Source organism: Orycteropus afer, unplaced genomic scaffold (genome assembly GCF_000298275.1).
Source record: "Orycteropus afer afer isolate SDZICR_OR568_19922 unplaced genomic scaffold, OryAfe1.0 scaffold01045, whole genome shotgun sequence".
In the NCBI taxonomy this organism is placed as follows: Eukaryota; Metazoa; Chordata; class Mammalia; order Tubulidentata; family Orycteropodidae; genus Orycteropus; species Orycteropus afer.
The window spans coordinates 313,265-325,857 of NW_006922632.1; the positions used below are offsets into that span (position 1 = coordinate 313,265).

At 34.9% G+C, this 12,593-nt stretch overlaps 1 protein-coding gene across 1 annotated transcript in view; it reads right to left on the reverse strand.

Moving 5' to 3' along the window:
- Positions 1 to 1,652: 1,652 nt before the first annotated feature.
- Positions 1,653 to 12,593, reverse strand: part of CUNH8orf89 (chromosome unknown C8orf89 homolog) — a gene marked incomplete at its 5' end in the record, with an annotated part of 50,321 nt that continues 39,380 nt past the window's right edge. Inside the window, 2 exons of the mRNA XM_007958614.1 lie at positions 1,653 to 1,801; positions 10,916 to 10,986. Coding sequence (XP_007956805.1) covers positions 1,653 to 1,801; positions 10,916 to 10,986 — 220 coding nt within the window. The remainder of the gene's footprint in view (positions 1,802 to 10,915; positions 10,987 to 12,593) is intronic.

A 12,593-nucleotide genomic window follows, 5' to 3' on the forward strand; every position in this document is an offset into this window, starting at 1 on the left:
ACTTGAAAGATTCACCTAATAATCAAGATTCTGGCTTCTCATGAAAAGGTGGGATACCTGGCAACTTTGGACCTGCGTTCCCACATTGTACAAAGAGCTAAAAGCTAAGCAGTGAGTGCCCTTTTAGTCAGAGAAACATGCAGCCTGCACATGATCAGGGTCACACAACTCGGTGCCAGATTATCTCCTGGAAGCCTTTGAATTTGTGACATTGCTCATGATTACCCAATGCTCCAGTCAAGTGCATTATTCCCAAATGCCTTGCATATGTTACTCCATCTTTCTAGAAATTCCCTCTTTTTCCATTTTTCCTGTGTTTAAGGCCATTTCAAACACTGCATTTTCCACAAAGTTTTCTCTGACTACCCCTGCTGGATGTTACCAAAAACAAACGTAGCAGTTGAGTGGATTCAAAGCCGTGGTGACTCGCTGTATTACGGAGTAGAACTGCTCCATGGGGTTTTCTTCATTGTAATCTTTAGGCAAGCAGTTCGCCAGCCCCTTCCTTCACAGACTGCCTGCACAGGTTCTAACCACCAACCTTCAGGTTAACTGTCAAGTCAATTTTGACTCATAGTGACCCCATAGGACAGAGTAGAACTACCCCCATAGAGTTATCTTAGCTGTAATCTTCACATAAGCAGGTCACCATGTCTTTCTCCTGTGGAGCCACTTGGTGGATTTGAACCACCAACCTTTCCATTAACAGATCATCACAAACCACTTTGCCTCACCCAGGCTCCTCTGCACTGGATGTTACTGCCTGTTTTTCAACACCTGTAGTTCTCTCACAGCGTTTTTCCTATTCTCCACCGAGTGATCATTGGTAGCATTGATTTCTCCGTGCTTCTCAGGAGTGTAGAGACTAATTCTATATACTTGAGCTTTCTTGCAGAGGGGTTTTCCTCTTGATCCACATACTTTCCTCTTCTCCCCAGAGAGATGGAACAAGTCATCAGGCTGAGAAGGACCAGCCGGGTGTGAGACAGCCTCCCTCCCCTCCCCTACTTTCCTGTGAAGCATCTGCTTTATGTACACAGGGGAGATACCCTGTTCTGCTCAGGAATCTCAAGTAAGGCTTGAGGTTGTCAACAATACCTGGGTGTGTATATTTGCTCAAGCATGGAGTTCAACTTTAGGAGGAGGTCCATTTTTGCCCCACCCAGGCTTCGTTAGCAGAGCTGAATAATTCATCTTCGTTTGCTTGAGTTCCTCTCTCACAATTGTTTTCAAACTCAAGTAGGGAAAAATAAAGACTCATACTGGACCCCTTCTAGTCCCAACCATAAGGACTGGTTTACTATTCTTTGAGTCCTTTATAACTCTTAACATTTAAACTTATTATACAGACAGGTGCTCTAAAAATATTTTTCAAATTAATTCCAAAGACATACATCATCAGTGAGCACAAACTTCATGGATTCTTTTTTTTTTGTTTGTTTGCTTATGCGTATGTCTCCATAAGCCATTAACTTAAATGCTTCTTTGTAATAGTAACAAAATACAAATTATTCTATAAATAACAAAATATTTATTTCCTATTTACATTTCTATATTTACGTAAATCATTGCACATCATATCACATGTATAATTAAAAAGAAAAATAAACATTAGAAGTTAGTGAAGAAAACATCACACTACATATTATTTATCAGCAGTCTCGCAGTTCATGTTTCTTGCTTTTTTTTGATTTTCTGGTTGTTTCTTGACGAATGGTGTCATATTCTAGTACGGCCATTTTAGAAAGTCTCTGTAAGTATTGAGGTGGTGCTCCAGAGAGAGGATCACTGAAGAGAGACCCTGCTTTAAAAAAAAAAAAAAAATCGCCATTTAAAGTAAGTGTGCATGAATAATAGTCTATAAAACATAGTGCATGAAAGAAAACATTTGTTCCATAAATGACTATTAAACACCTTGCGGTCTTCATCTAAACCATTCTCTGAAGTAAGAGTGCCACTGCTTATTTCCTAAAATGACTAAAACTCTGATGGTAAGTCGACTCAAAAATATTTAAATTGGAAAGCTTTAATTTCAATTTCATATTCAACTATATGAAATTAAATCTGAATCTGTAATGTGCTTCTCTAAACATGGAATGGCTATGGAATTTATTACAAAGTAAAAGATGATAGACTCTCTCATAAATACTTAAGTCATTTTATTTAACACCTTAAATGTTTATCAAGTTATTTTCCCCAAATAAGGTAGTTTTGCACAAATAAAAAGTAGAGTAAAACTGCTAAGTAAAATAAGTCACTTATTAACTGAAATATATTAATCAAGTTTCTATTATAGAGTTCTTGTTGTTGGTGTGTGCCATCAAGTTGGACCCAACTCACAGCAACCCTTCCTTGGGTTTCCGAGGCAGTAACACTACGGAAGTAGATTGTCCAACCTTCCTTCTGAGGAGGGGCTGGTGGGTTTGAACCACCAGCCTTCTGGTTAGCAGTCAAGTGCTTTAGGCACTAGGCTGGCTACCAGAGCTCCTCTATTATAGAGTAGTGATAATAATAATTAACATTTATTGAATGGTCCCTCTATGTCAAGTACTTTACATCTATTTCATCCACACTACAACACTGAGATGTAACTAGTACTGTTTTACAGATTGAAAAAATAAAAAAGACATAGAGAGGCTAAGTAATTTGCCCCAAGACATATACCTACTAACCGTCAGAGGTAACATTTGAACCCACAACAACCAAATTCAAAATTCTCAAGTAATCTACATATTGTACCTAAATATGTAAATATGCACACATATTTCTATTTATAATATATAAGGTTTTGGCAATACATATATTGATCTATATTGCTTTAAAATACTATTATTTAACTTAATTTCAATTTGAGTTCCAAATGTCAAAAAAAAAAAAGTATCTTCAACATTTCAATCTCATTTTTGTTTGTTTGTTTTGTTTTGTTTTGTTTCAGGGTATAAGATGAATGAGAAGTTTGGAGACAGAGGGGAAGAATAGGATTAGGACTTCCATTTCTAGTAGTACAATGGACTCTGCACTTTGAAAGACCCGTCAGCTACAAAATGATCGGTTTCTATCTCAATATATTTCAAGTAATTTTTATCATATAGATTAATGCAACTAAGTTGGACATTGTTAACAATAAATCAAAAAGTCTCAAATATTTAGAAATTTATACATGCATTCTAAATTATTCATGAGTCAAAAAAGAAATCACAATGAATATTAAAAGTACTTTTAACTATATGATGAAGAAAACACCACAAAACATTCACAATGCAGTAAAAGTTGTATGTAGAAAGGTTTATACCTTAAATTCCTATATTAGAAAAGTTGAAAGGCTGAAAATTAAGAAGCTAGATATACCACACATGAAGTTAAGAAAAGATTAAACCCAAAGAACAAAGGATGAAGAAGATAACACAGGAAGAGGAGAAATCAATGAAGTAGAAAACAAAGTTACAATTAAGATGATGAAAAAAAGGAAATGTCTTCACTGAAAAGGAAGAAGAAAGCCTATGGTGAGATTACTCAAGAAAAAAGAGAGAAAGTACAAATAAATAATATTAGGAAAAGAAGAACAAAATTATAGGTAGAGCAAAGACTCCAACTTCATGTCACTAAATTTTGAAACTTCTACAATGGCGAAATGACCACTTAACAAAACTGATTCAAGAACTAGAAAGCTTTAAGGGCCCCACAGTTAAAAGAATTAAATCAAAACTAAAGATTCTCAAAAAAAAGGAAAAGAAAAAGCAAGTGACCTGAATGATTTGACAAATTAATTCTATCAGACTTTCAAAGGGAAGATCACTCTAATCTTTGGTCAGATCCTTTAAAGAATAGAAAAAGTGAGAATACTCCTCCAATTCATTCCATGAGGCTGTTATAATCTTAACACTGAACCCAGATGGTGTTCGGAATTCCAGAACAAAAAGAAAAATCAGTTTGAAGTTAATTCACTAACATAGACACAAATATCCTGATAAAATATTAAATTAAATATTACATTTGTATAAAAAATATAACAAATCATGCTTCTTGTTGTTATGTGCCAAGGAGTCAGCTCCAACTCATAGTGAGCCTATGTACAGAACAAAACACTGCCTGGTCCTGTGCCGGGCTCACAATTCTTGTTATTCCTGAGCCCATCATTGCAGCCACTGTGTCAATCTGTCCTGTTGAGGGTCTTCCCCTTTCTTATTGACCCTCCACTTTACCAAGCATACTTTCTCCAGGGAAACGTCCCTTCTGACAACATGACCAAAGTCAGTAAGACAAAATCTGGCCATTTTCACTTCCAAGGAGCATTCAACTGCACTTCTCCCAGGACAGATTTGTTCATTCTTCTGGCAGTTCATGGTACTTTCAGTATTCTTTGCCAACACCGCAATTCAAAAGGATCATCTCTTCTTCAGTCTTCCTTATTCATTGTCCAGTTTTCACATGCATATGAGGCAATTGAAAATATCATAGATTGGGTTAAGCATACCTTAATCTTCCAAGAGATATCTTTGCTCTTCGGCACTTTAAGGAAGTCTTTTGCAGCAGATTTGCTCAGTGCGATATGTCCTCTGATTTTGACTGCTGCTTCCATTGGCGTTGATTGTGGAACCAAGTAATATGAAATCTTTGACAAATTCAATCTTTTCTCCATTTATCATGATGCTGCTTATTGGTTCAGTTGTGAGGATTTTCATTTTCTTTATGTTGATATGTAATCTACACCATAGACTGAAGTCCTTAATCTTCATCAGTAAGTGCTTCAAGTCTTCTTCACTCTCAGCAAGTAAGGTTGTGTCATCTGCATATCGCAGGTTGTTAATGACCCTTCCTCCAATCCTGATGCTGTATTCTTCTTCATACAGTCCAGTTTCTTGGACTATTTGCTCAGCATACAGATTGAATAAATATGGTGAAAGGATACAACCCTGACACACTCCATTCCTGATTTTAAACCATTCAGTATCCCCTTGTTCTGTCCAAATAACAGCCTGCTGGTCTATGTACAGGTTCCTTATGAGCAAAATTAAGTGTTCTGGAATTCCCATTCTTCTCAACTTTATCCATAATTTGTTATGATTCTCACAGTCAGATACTTTTGCATAGTCAATAAAACACAAGTAAACAACTTTCTTGTATTCTTTGCTTTTAGCCAAGATCCATCTGGCATCAGCAATGATGTCCCTCATTCCTTGTCCTCTTCTGAATCCAGCTTACATTTCTGGAATTTCACTGTCAATATACTGCTGCAATCATTTTTTAATTATCTTCAGCAAGATTTTACTTGTGTGTGATATTAATGATATTGTTCAATAATTTCCACATTCTTTTGGATCACCTTTCTTTGGAATGAGTACAAGTATGGGTCCCTTCCAATCAGTTGGCCAGGTAGCTGTCTTCCACTTTCTTGGCACAGATGAGTAAGTGCCTCCAGCATGGCATCCATTTGTTGAAACATCTCAGTAGGTATTCCATCAATTCCTGGAACCTTGTTTTTTTGCTAATTCCTTCAGTGTAGCTTTGACTTCTTCCTTCAATACCATTGGTTCTTGATCATATGCCACTTCATGAAATAGATGAACATCCACCAGCTCTTTTTGGTACAGTGACTCTTTTCATCTTCTTTTGACACTTCCTGCATCATTCAATATTTTGCCCCTAAAATCTTTCAATACTGCAAATCAAGGCTTGAACTTTTTCTTCAGTTATTTCAGCTTGAGAAATGTTGAGCATGTTCTTCTCTGCTGGTTTTCCAACTCCAGGTCTTTGCACATTTCATTATAATAATTTGTCTTCTCGAGCTGCTCTTTGAAATCTTCTGTTTAAGCTGAGCATATCCAAAGAAGGCAAGAATGGGTTAATACTACAAAATCTGTAAGTATTATTCTCTTTTTAATAAATGTTATTCTTCATATTTAAAAGTTAAAAAAAGCATATGATCATCTCAATCAGTTCATGACAATCATTTGATACAATTCAATCCTCATTTATGAAAAAGACACTTAGCAAAATAGAATTAAAGAGAACTTCTTTAACTTGATAAAGGGTAGCGACCTAAAGCCTATAGTAAACATCATTCTTAATGAGAAAGTTTAAAAGGCATTCTCTTTAAAATTAGAAACAAGTCAAAGAATGTCTACCACTCACTTCTATTTAGCTTTGTATTGGTGATTCTAGCCAATTTAGTAAGATACAAATAATAATAATAAAGGCCGGGGACTCAGAAAGGAAGAAACAAAACAAAAGTGATTTTGAATAAAACCTTGAAATAATCTATTATTTATCACAAGAAATAAAATGAGGCTTTAGCAAGGTGAGTGACTATTATTTCAGAATGAAATATTCAATTACATTTCCAAATATATGTAATAGATAGAACATTTATTTTAAAAAGAATTATGACAGATTGTCGATCATCCTCCCAAAACTTTTGACTCCTTCTTTTATAACAGAATTTTAGCTGAGCATATGTCCATCTAGGTAATTATTTTTCTCAGCTTGCTTTGCAGCTAAGCATGACCTTATGACTAAGTGTAGATCAATGAAATATGAACAAGTGTGCAACTTCCCGGTTATCATTATAAGGCTCTTACCCTAGATTTCTTTTCTCTTCCCCCTTCCTGTGGCTGGAATGAAGATAAGGCAATAAACCAGCTTCAACTTTGTAAACAAAGACAAAACCCTGTGGATTGGCGAAACAATTAGGTAGAAGGAGTCTGACTAGATGGAGCAAAGCCACACCACCAGCCTGGAATTCTCACCTTTGGAAATCAGAGAAAAATAAGGTATCTTTTTTATTTTGAGGGTCTTTTTGTTACAGCAGTCTAGGCTGTGCATTAAACTTACATATTTACAATATATCATATGGAATAGCAAACGAAACTATAACACATCTAGAAATAAGTCTAGTAAAAGATATGAAAAATCATACAGAAAAAATTGCACTTTATTGAAAGATATTAAAGAAAAATAAATAAATGAAGAAACATTCAATATTTATGTACAAGAATACCCAACATGAGGAAGATCTCAATTTCCCCAAATTGATCTATACATTCAATGCAGTCTCAATAAAAAACCCAACAAGGATTTCATAAAAGTTGACAAACTAATTCTAAAATTCTCATGCAAGAACAAAGACCATTACAACCCAGTAATCCACTTCCAGTAGCAATTATTGTGAAGATGACACAGGACCTTCTTTCTGTTTTACATAAAGTTGCTGTGAGTTTAGCTGACTACACAACACCTAACAACAACAACAACCCTAGCTTATGTGCACCAGGATTCATGACTAAGAATATGCATAATAGCATAAATGCCCATCGAGAGTATAGTAGTTAAATAAATTGTGGTATGGTCACACAATAAAATACTACCCAACAAACCAAAGCACAGCTTCATGGAGGTACCTCACAAACATAATGATGAGTTCTAAAAATATACAATGTGAAAGGATTTCATAAATCTAAAAAAAAACTGAATATACTATATTAGATATGAATATACATTCCAAATGAAAAATAAATTACAAAGAGACATAACCTATAAAGAAAACTTCTTTTGTGTATTTGACTAGCAATAGAATTCATGGGTCATCAAAGTATTCATTTCAATAAAAACAGCCAGAGTTTTCAAAAGTCATCATACCAATTTACCCACCCTCACTAGCATGTGGTATTGCCAATCACTTTCATTTTAGCTATTCTGACAAATGTACAGAGGTATGAGTTATTAATTTTCTTTATCATAAATTATGTTGAGCACCCTTATGTTTACTGGCCATTTGTGTATCCTCTTTTATGAAGTGCCTGATCAGGTCTTTTGTTCATTTTTAAGTCTTCTCATTTATGAACAAAGTATATCCCTCTATTTCTATTTCTTTAATTTTTCTTATACTGTTTCATAGATTTCTATGCAAAGGCCTTAAACATCTTTTATTATATTTATTCCCAAGCAATTGATGTTTCCTAATGCAATCTATGAGTCAGGGCCGACTCGACGGCAAATAACAACAACAACAACAAATGCAATCTATATATAAAAAACCAAACTCACTGCCGTCAAGTCGGATCCAACTCATAGCGACCCCTCCTTGGGTTTCCAAGGCAGTATCACAATAGAAGTAAATTGTTCAATCTTCCTTCCAAGGAGTGGCTGGTGGGTTTGAACCACTGCCTTCTGGTTAGCAGTCAAATGCCTTAGTCACTTTTCTAATTGCTTTTGATAGCTAGAGTAAATATAGCTTTGATTTTTGTTTATTTTCTTAGAAGACTGATTATTTCAAATATTTCATCTAGATTGGGATTTTCTAAATAACCAATCATGTCATGTGAAAAAAAAAATGACATATATATAAATCTTTATCTTTAAATTCTATTTCTTGCCTTATTCCACTGGCTTACAATCTTTAGTACGTGTTGAATAGAAGTGATGATAGTGGACATCCTACCAGATGTCTGACATCACAATATCAGAAGAAAAGTTTTCAGTATTTTGATATTAATTATGATGTTTACTGTAGGTGTTTTTAAAAATATACCTTCTATAACATTAAGAAAGTGTTCTTCTATTCATACTTTGCTAAAATGCTTTTAATCATGGATGATTATTGAATTTTATTTAAAATATTTCTCTGTTACTATCAAAACAAACAAGGAGCTCTGGTGGCACAGGGTTTAAAGCATACAGCTGCTAACCAAAAGGTCAATGGTTCAAACCCACCAGCTACTCTGCAGGAGTAAGATGAGGCAGTCTACTTCCATAAAGATTTTCAGCTTTGGAAACCCATGGGGGTAGTTCTGCTCTATCCTATAGGGTCTCTGTGAGTTGGAATCAACTCAATGGCAGCAGGTTTGGTTTTGGTTTTGGTTTTGGTTTTTATCAAAACAAACATATTGTGTTTCTCCATTATTCTGTTAGTATGGTGAATTATACCAATTGTTTTTCTTATATTAAACCAACCTTGCATTTCTTGAATAAATTCAACATGATTTTGATTCATTACCTTTCATATATATCACTAGATCAGATTTGTTAATGTCTTATTTAGAATGTTTACTTATATTTTCGTAAGAAAGGTTGGTTTATAATTTAACTTTTTTATAATGTCAAAGAAAGGTTTTGGAACCAAGAAAAATTATGTAATCTTATAAAATGAGGCTTTAAGTATTTCTTCTTTTGCTATTCTCTGGAAGAATTTATGTAATATTGCTATTTTTTTCTTATGTTTGAAGAATTCACCATTATCATTCTGAGCTGAGAGTTTCTTTGTAGGAGTATTTTAAGCTAGAGATTCAATTTTTTAGTAGATACAGCTATGCAGATTTTCTTTCTTCTTGTGTAAATTTGGTAAGTTGTATTTTTCCAGAGATTTGTCTATTTCACCTAAATTGACAAATTTAGTGGTACAAAGTTATTCATGATGTGCTCTTATCTTTTTAATGTCTGTAGGATATGTAATGATGATCTCTTTTTCAGTGCTGATATGTATAATTTGTTTTTCTCTCTCTTTTTTGCCTTTATCAGTAATGCTAGGCATTTATCAATGTTATTCATCCTTTCAAATAACTCACTTTCGGCTCTGTTGATTTTCTCTTCTCAATTGAATATTTGTTTTCTACCTCATTAATTTCTAGTCTTTATTATGTCTTTACTTTCTTTCAATTTAATTCTATTTGCTCACTGTTCTATTTTCTAACTTCTTGAAATGGGAACTTAAATCACTGGTTTTTAGCCTCTGCTCTTTTTATAATATACACATTCACACAAATTTCCTTCCCTATAAGCAATGGTTTTGTTGCTTCCCATAATTTTTTTTTCTATTTTATTTATTTTGTTGTTGTGATTGAGGATATACACAGAGCATATGTCAATTTAGTAGCTTCTACATGTATAATTCAGTGACATTGATTACATTCTCTGAATTGTGCAACCACTCTTCTGAGTTGTTCTCCCATTAACATGAACTCACTGCCCCTTAAGTTTCCTGTCTAATCTTCCCAGTTGCTGTTGCCAATTTGATTCCATACAGATGGACTTGGAAGAGCACAATACTCAAGGCAAACATTCTTCACCAGCTAAGCTAAAGTGCTGAGCTAACTTAACCACTGTTTTGTTTTAAGATGACTTCAGGGGATATTTTTGGTTTTAAAGTATTTCAGGGCAATAGCTTTAGGGGTTCATCCACTTCCATGCTCCAGAAAGTCCGGAAGCATGAGAATATGAAATTCTGTTGTTCATTTTCCTCTGCTTCCCATAAGTTTTGGTTTGTCACATTTTCATCACCATCCTTCAGTTCAAAATGATCTATAATTTCCATTATATTTTTTCTTTGATTAATGGGTTATTTAAGAGTATATTGCTTAATTTCCAAATATTTGTGGGATTTAGTTACTTTTAGCTACTGATTTCTAGTTTAATTCCACAGTGGTCAGAAAATATGTGCTGTGTGATTTCACTTATTTGTTTGTTAAAATCTCATGTCATTTTAAGCACCTAGAACAATTGCCCGGCAATTCGTGGGTGCTTAATTGGCATTAGATGAATGAATAAATTGCCTTTTTGGACTCTGAAAGGCCCTGGTGGTACAGCGGATAAAGCATTTGCCTGCTAACCTAAAAGTCAGCAGTTCAAACCCACCAGCTGCTCTGCAGGAAAAAGATGAGGCAATCTGCTTCCTTAAAGATTTGCAACCTTGGAAACACCATGGGGGTCACTATGAGTTGGAATCAACTCGATGGCAGTGGTTTTTTCATTTTTTTTTCTAAATGATTCTGAAGAGACTTCAGGGTACCTCCCTGAACAAAAAGAAAGATTCCTGCTCTTATGTATACTCTAGTAAGAATACAGTCAATAAACACTAAATATAATAAATAAATTCATTATACTTCAACAAGTATTTATGGAAGACTCATTATGTTGCAGAAACTAGCATAGGCATGCCGAGATACAAAGATGAGCAAGACACAGTACTTGTCTTGAACAGGCCAGAGAGTTGGCCTACAAATAAAAAGGCAGTCAAATGTTTATGTGGGCCTACATGCAAAATAAGTGCCTTTTGTTCTTATTAGAATTTATATTTTTATTTTATGCTGCCTGCTTATTATAGAAGTGGCTTATAGTATATGGAAATTCAGAGAAAGGAAGTATGTAAAGAAAAACAAATTTTTTTTTAACATTTAACCTTAAGAACTTCCACAGACCAAACTTGCAAAATTGCCTAACAAATGAATTCTGATTGCTACTGACAAATGTCAGTAAAGGCTTTACTTAGTGTGGTAGTTAAAGTGATGTGTCAACTTGGCTGGGACTGGTTTTGAGTGGTAGTAGTTATTCCCAATGTAGTTATTCCCATGATGAGAGTGGTAATCAACTCCATGGTAGAATCTACTGTGAGCAGCTGAGTAGCTGCCTTAGGGATATAGTCTGCTTCCAGTACATAAGAAGACGTTTGGAGAAAGGTCTCTGAGCTTTTTGGCACATCTGGATCCTGCATGTGGCCAAATATTCATCTCAGTGGCCTGCCATGTTTTCTGCTGAACTTGAGACTCTTTTTTTGGACTTGAAATAGTGACCTGCCGTATGGCTTGATATCTAGGGACTGTACCATTTTATTTGTTGACCTTGGATTTGTCTACCATAGCAGCCAGCAGCTGTCTAAGTTAAGAGACACCTCCAGCTCCAGTGGACCAGGAGCAACAGACAGAGCTGAAGCCCAAGGTCAAGGGGCCTTCAACCAGACACTAGCACTGGCAGTTTTAACTTGGACTTCTAGCCTCCTAAACTGTAAGAGAATAAATCCCTGCTTATTAAAGCCATCCATTTGTGGTATTTTCTGTTAGAGTGGCACTAGATGATGAATACACTTAGTAATTTTGACTTTAGGTGTTTCTTTGGAGGTATTCTATTAACTTCATTACTCTATGAGTACAAAGTGATGAAAGTGATGAATACACTAGAAGATAATTATTATTACAATGAAAATAAAAAAGAAATAATGTTTAAAAAATAATAACCTGGTAATAAAAATAATTGTTGCACATTGGTAAAAGATGTGGTATTGCCGATCACATATAGAAAATAACATATAATGTTGAAAGCCTTATGCTCAAGTAAAGCTGATTTTGTCACATGGCAAAGGGTTTGATGCCAGGCTTAGGAGTTTACAATTTAGTCTGCAGGTAACGAGGAGTCACTGAGAGTTTTTGAAGAAGGGAGTATGGCATTAGAGGCCAGGGTTTTAGACTTCTGTAGCAGTGTTGAGGAAGGATTGCAAAGGTCAGAGCCTCAATACATGGCAATGTCTGGAGCATTTTGATTGTCACAATTGGAGGGATGATAGTTGCATCTAGTGGGTAAAGCCATGGATGCCCCTAAACATCGTACATGATCCCATCCAAAATGTTAACAGTTCCACTGTTTAAAAAATCCCTGACTTAGATCATAGTCAACAAGAACACATAATGACAAGATGGAAAATTTTTTACTGTATGGTTCAATAATCTTTAACATTAACTTTTATAGGGTTATATCAAGAAATAGCTAAGAGTATTAGAGAGATGCAAATCAAAACAACAATGAGATACCATCTTGCTCCAGCACTAGTA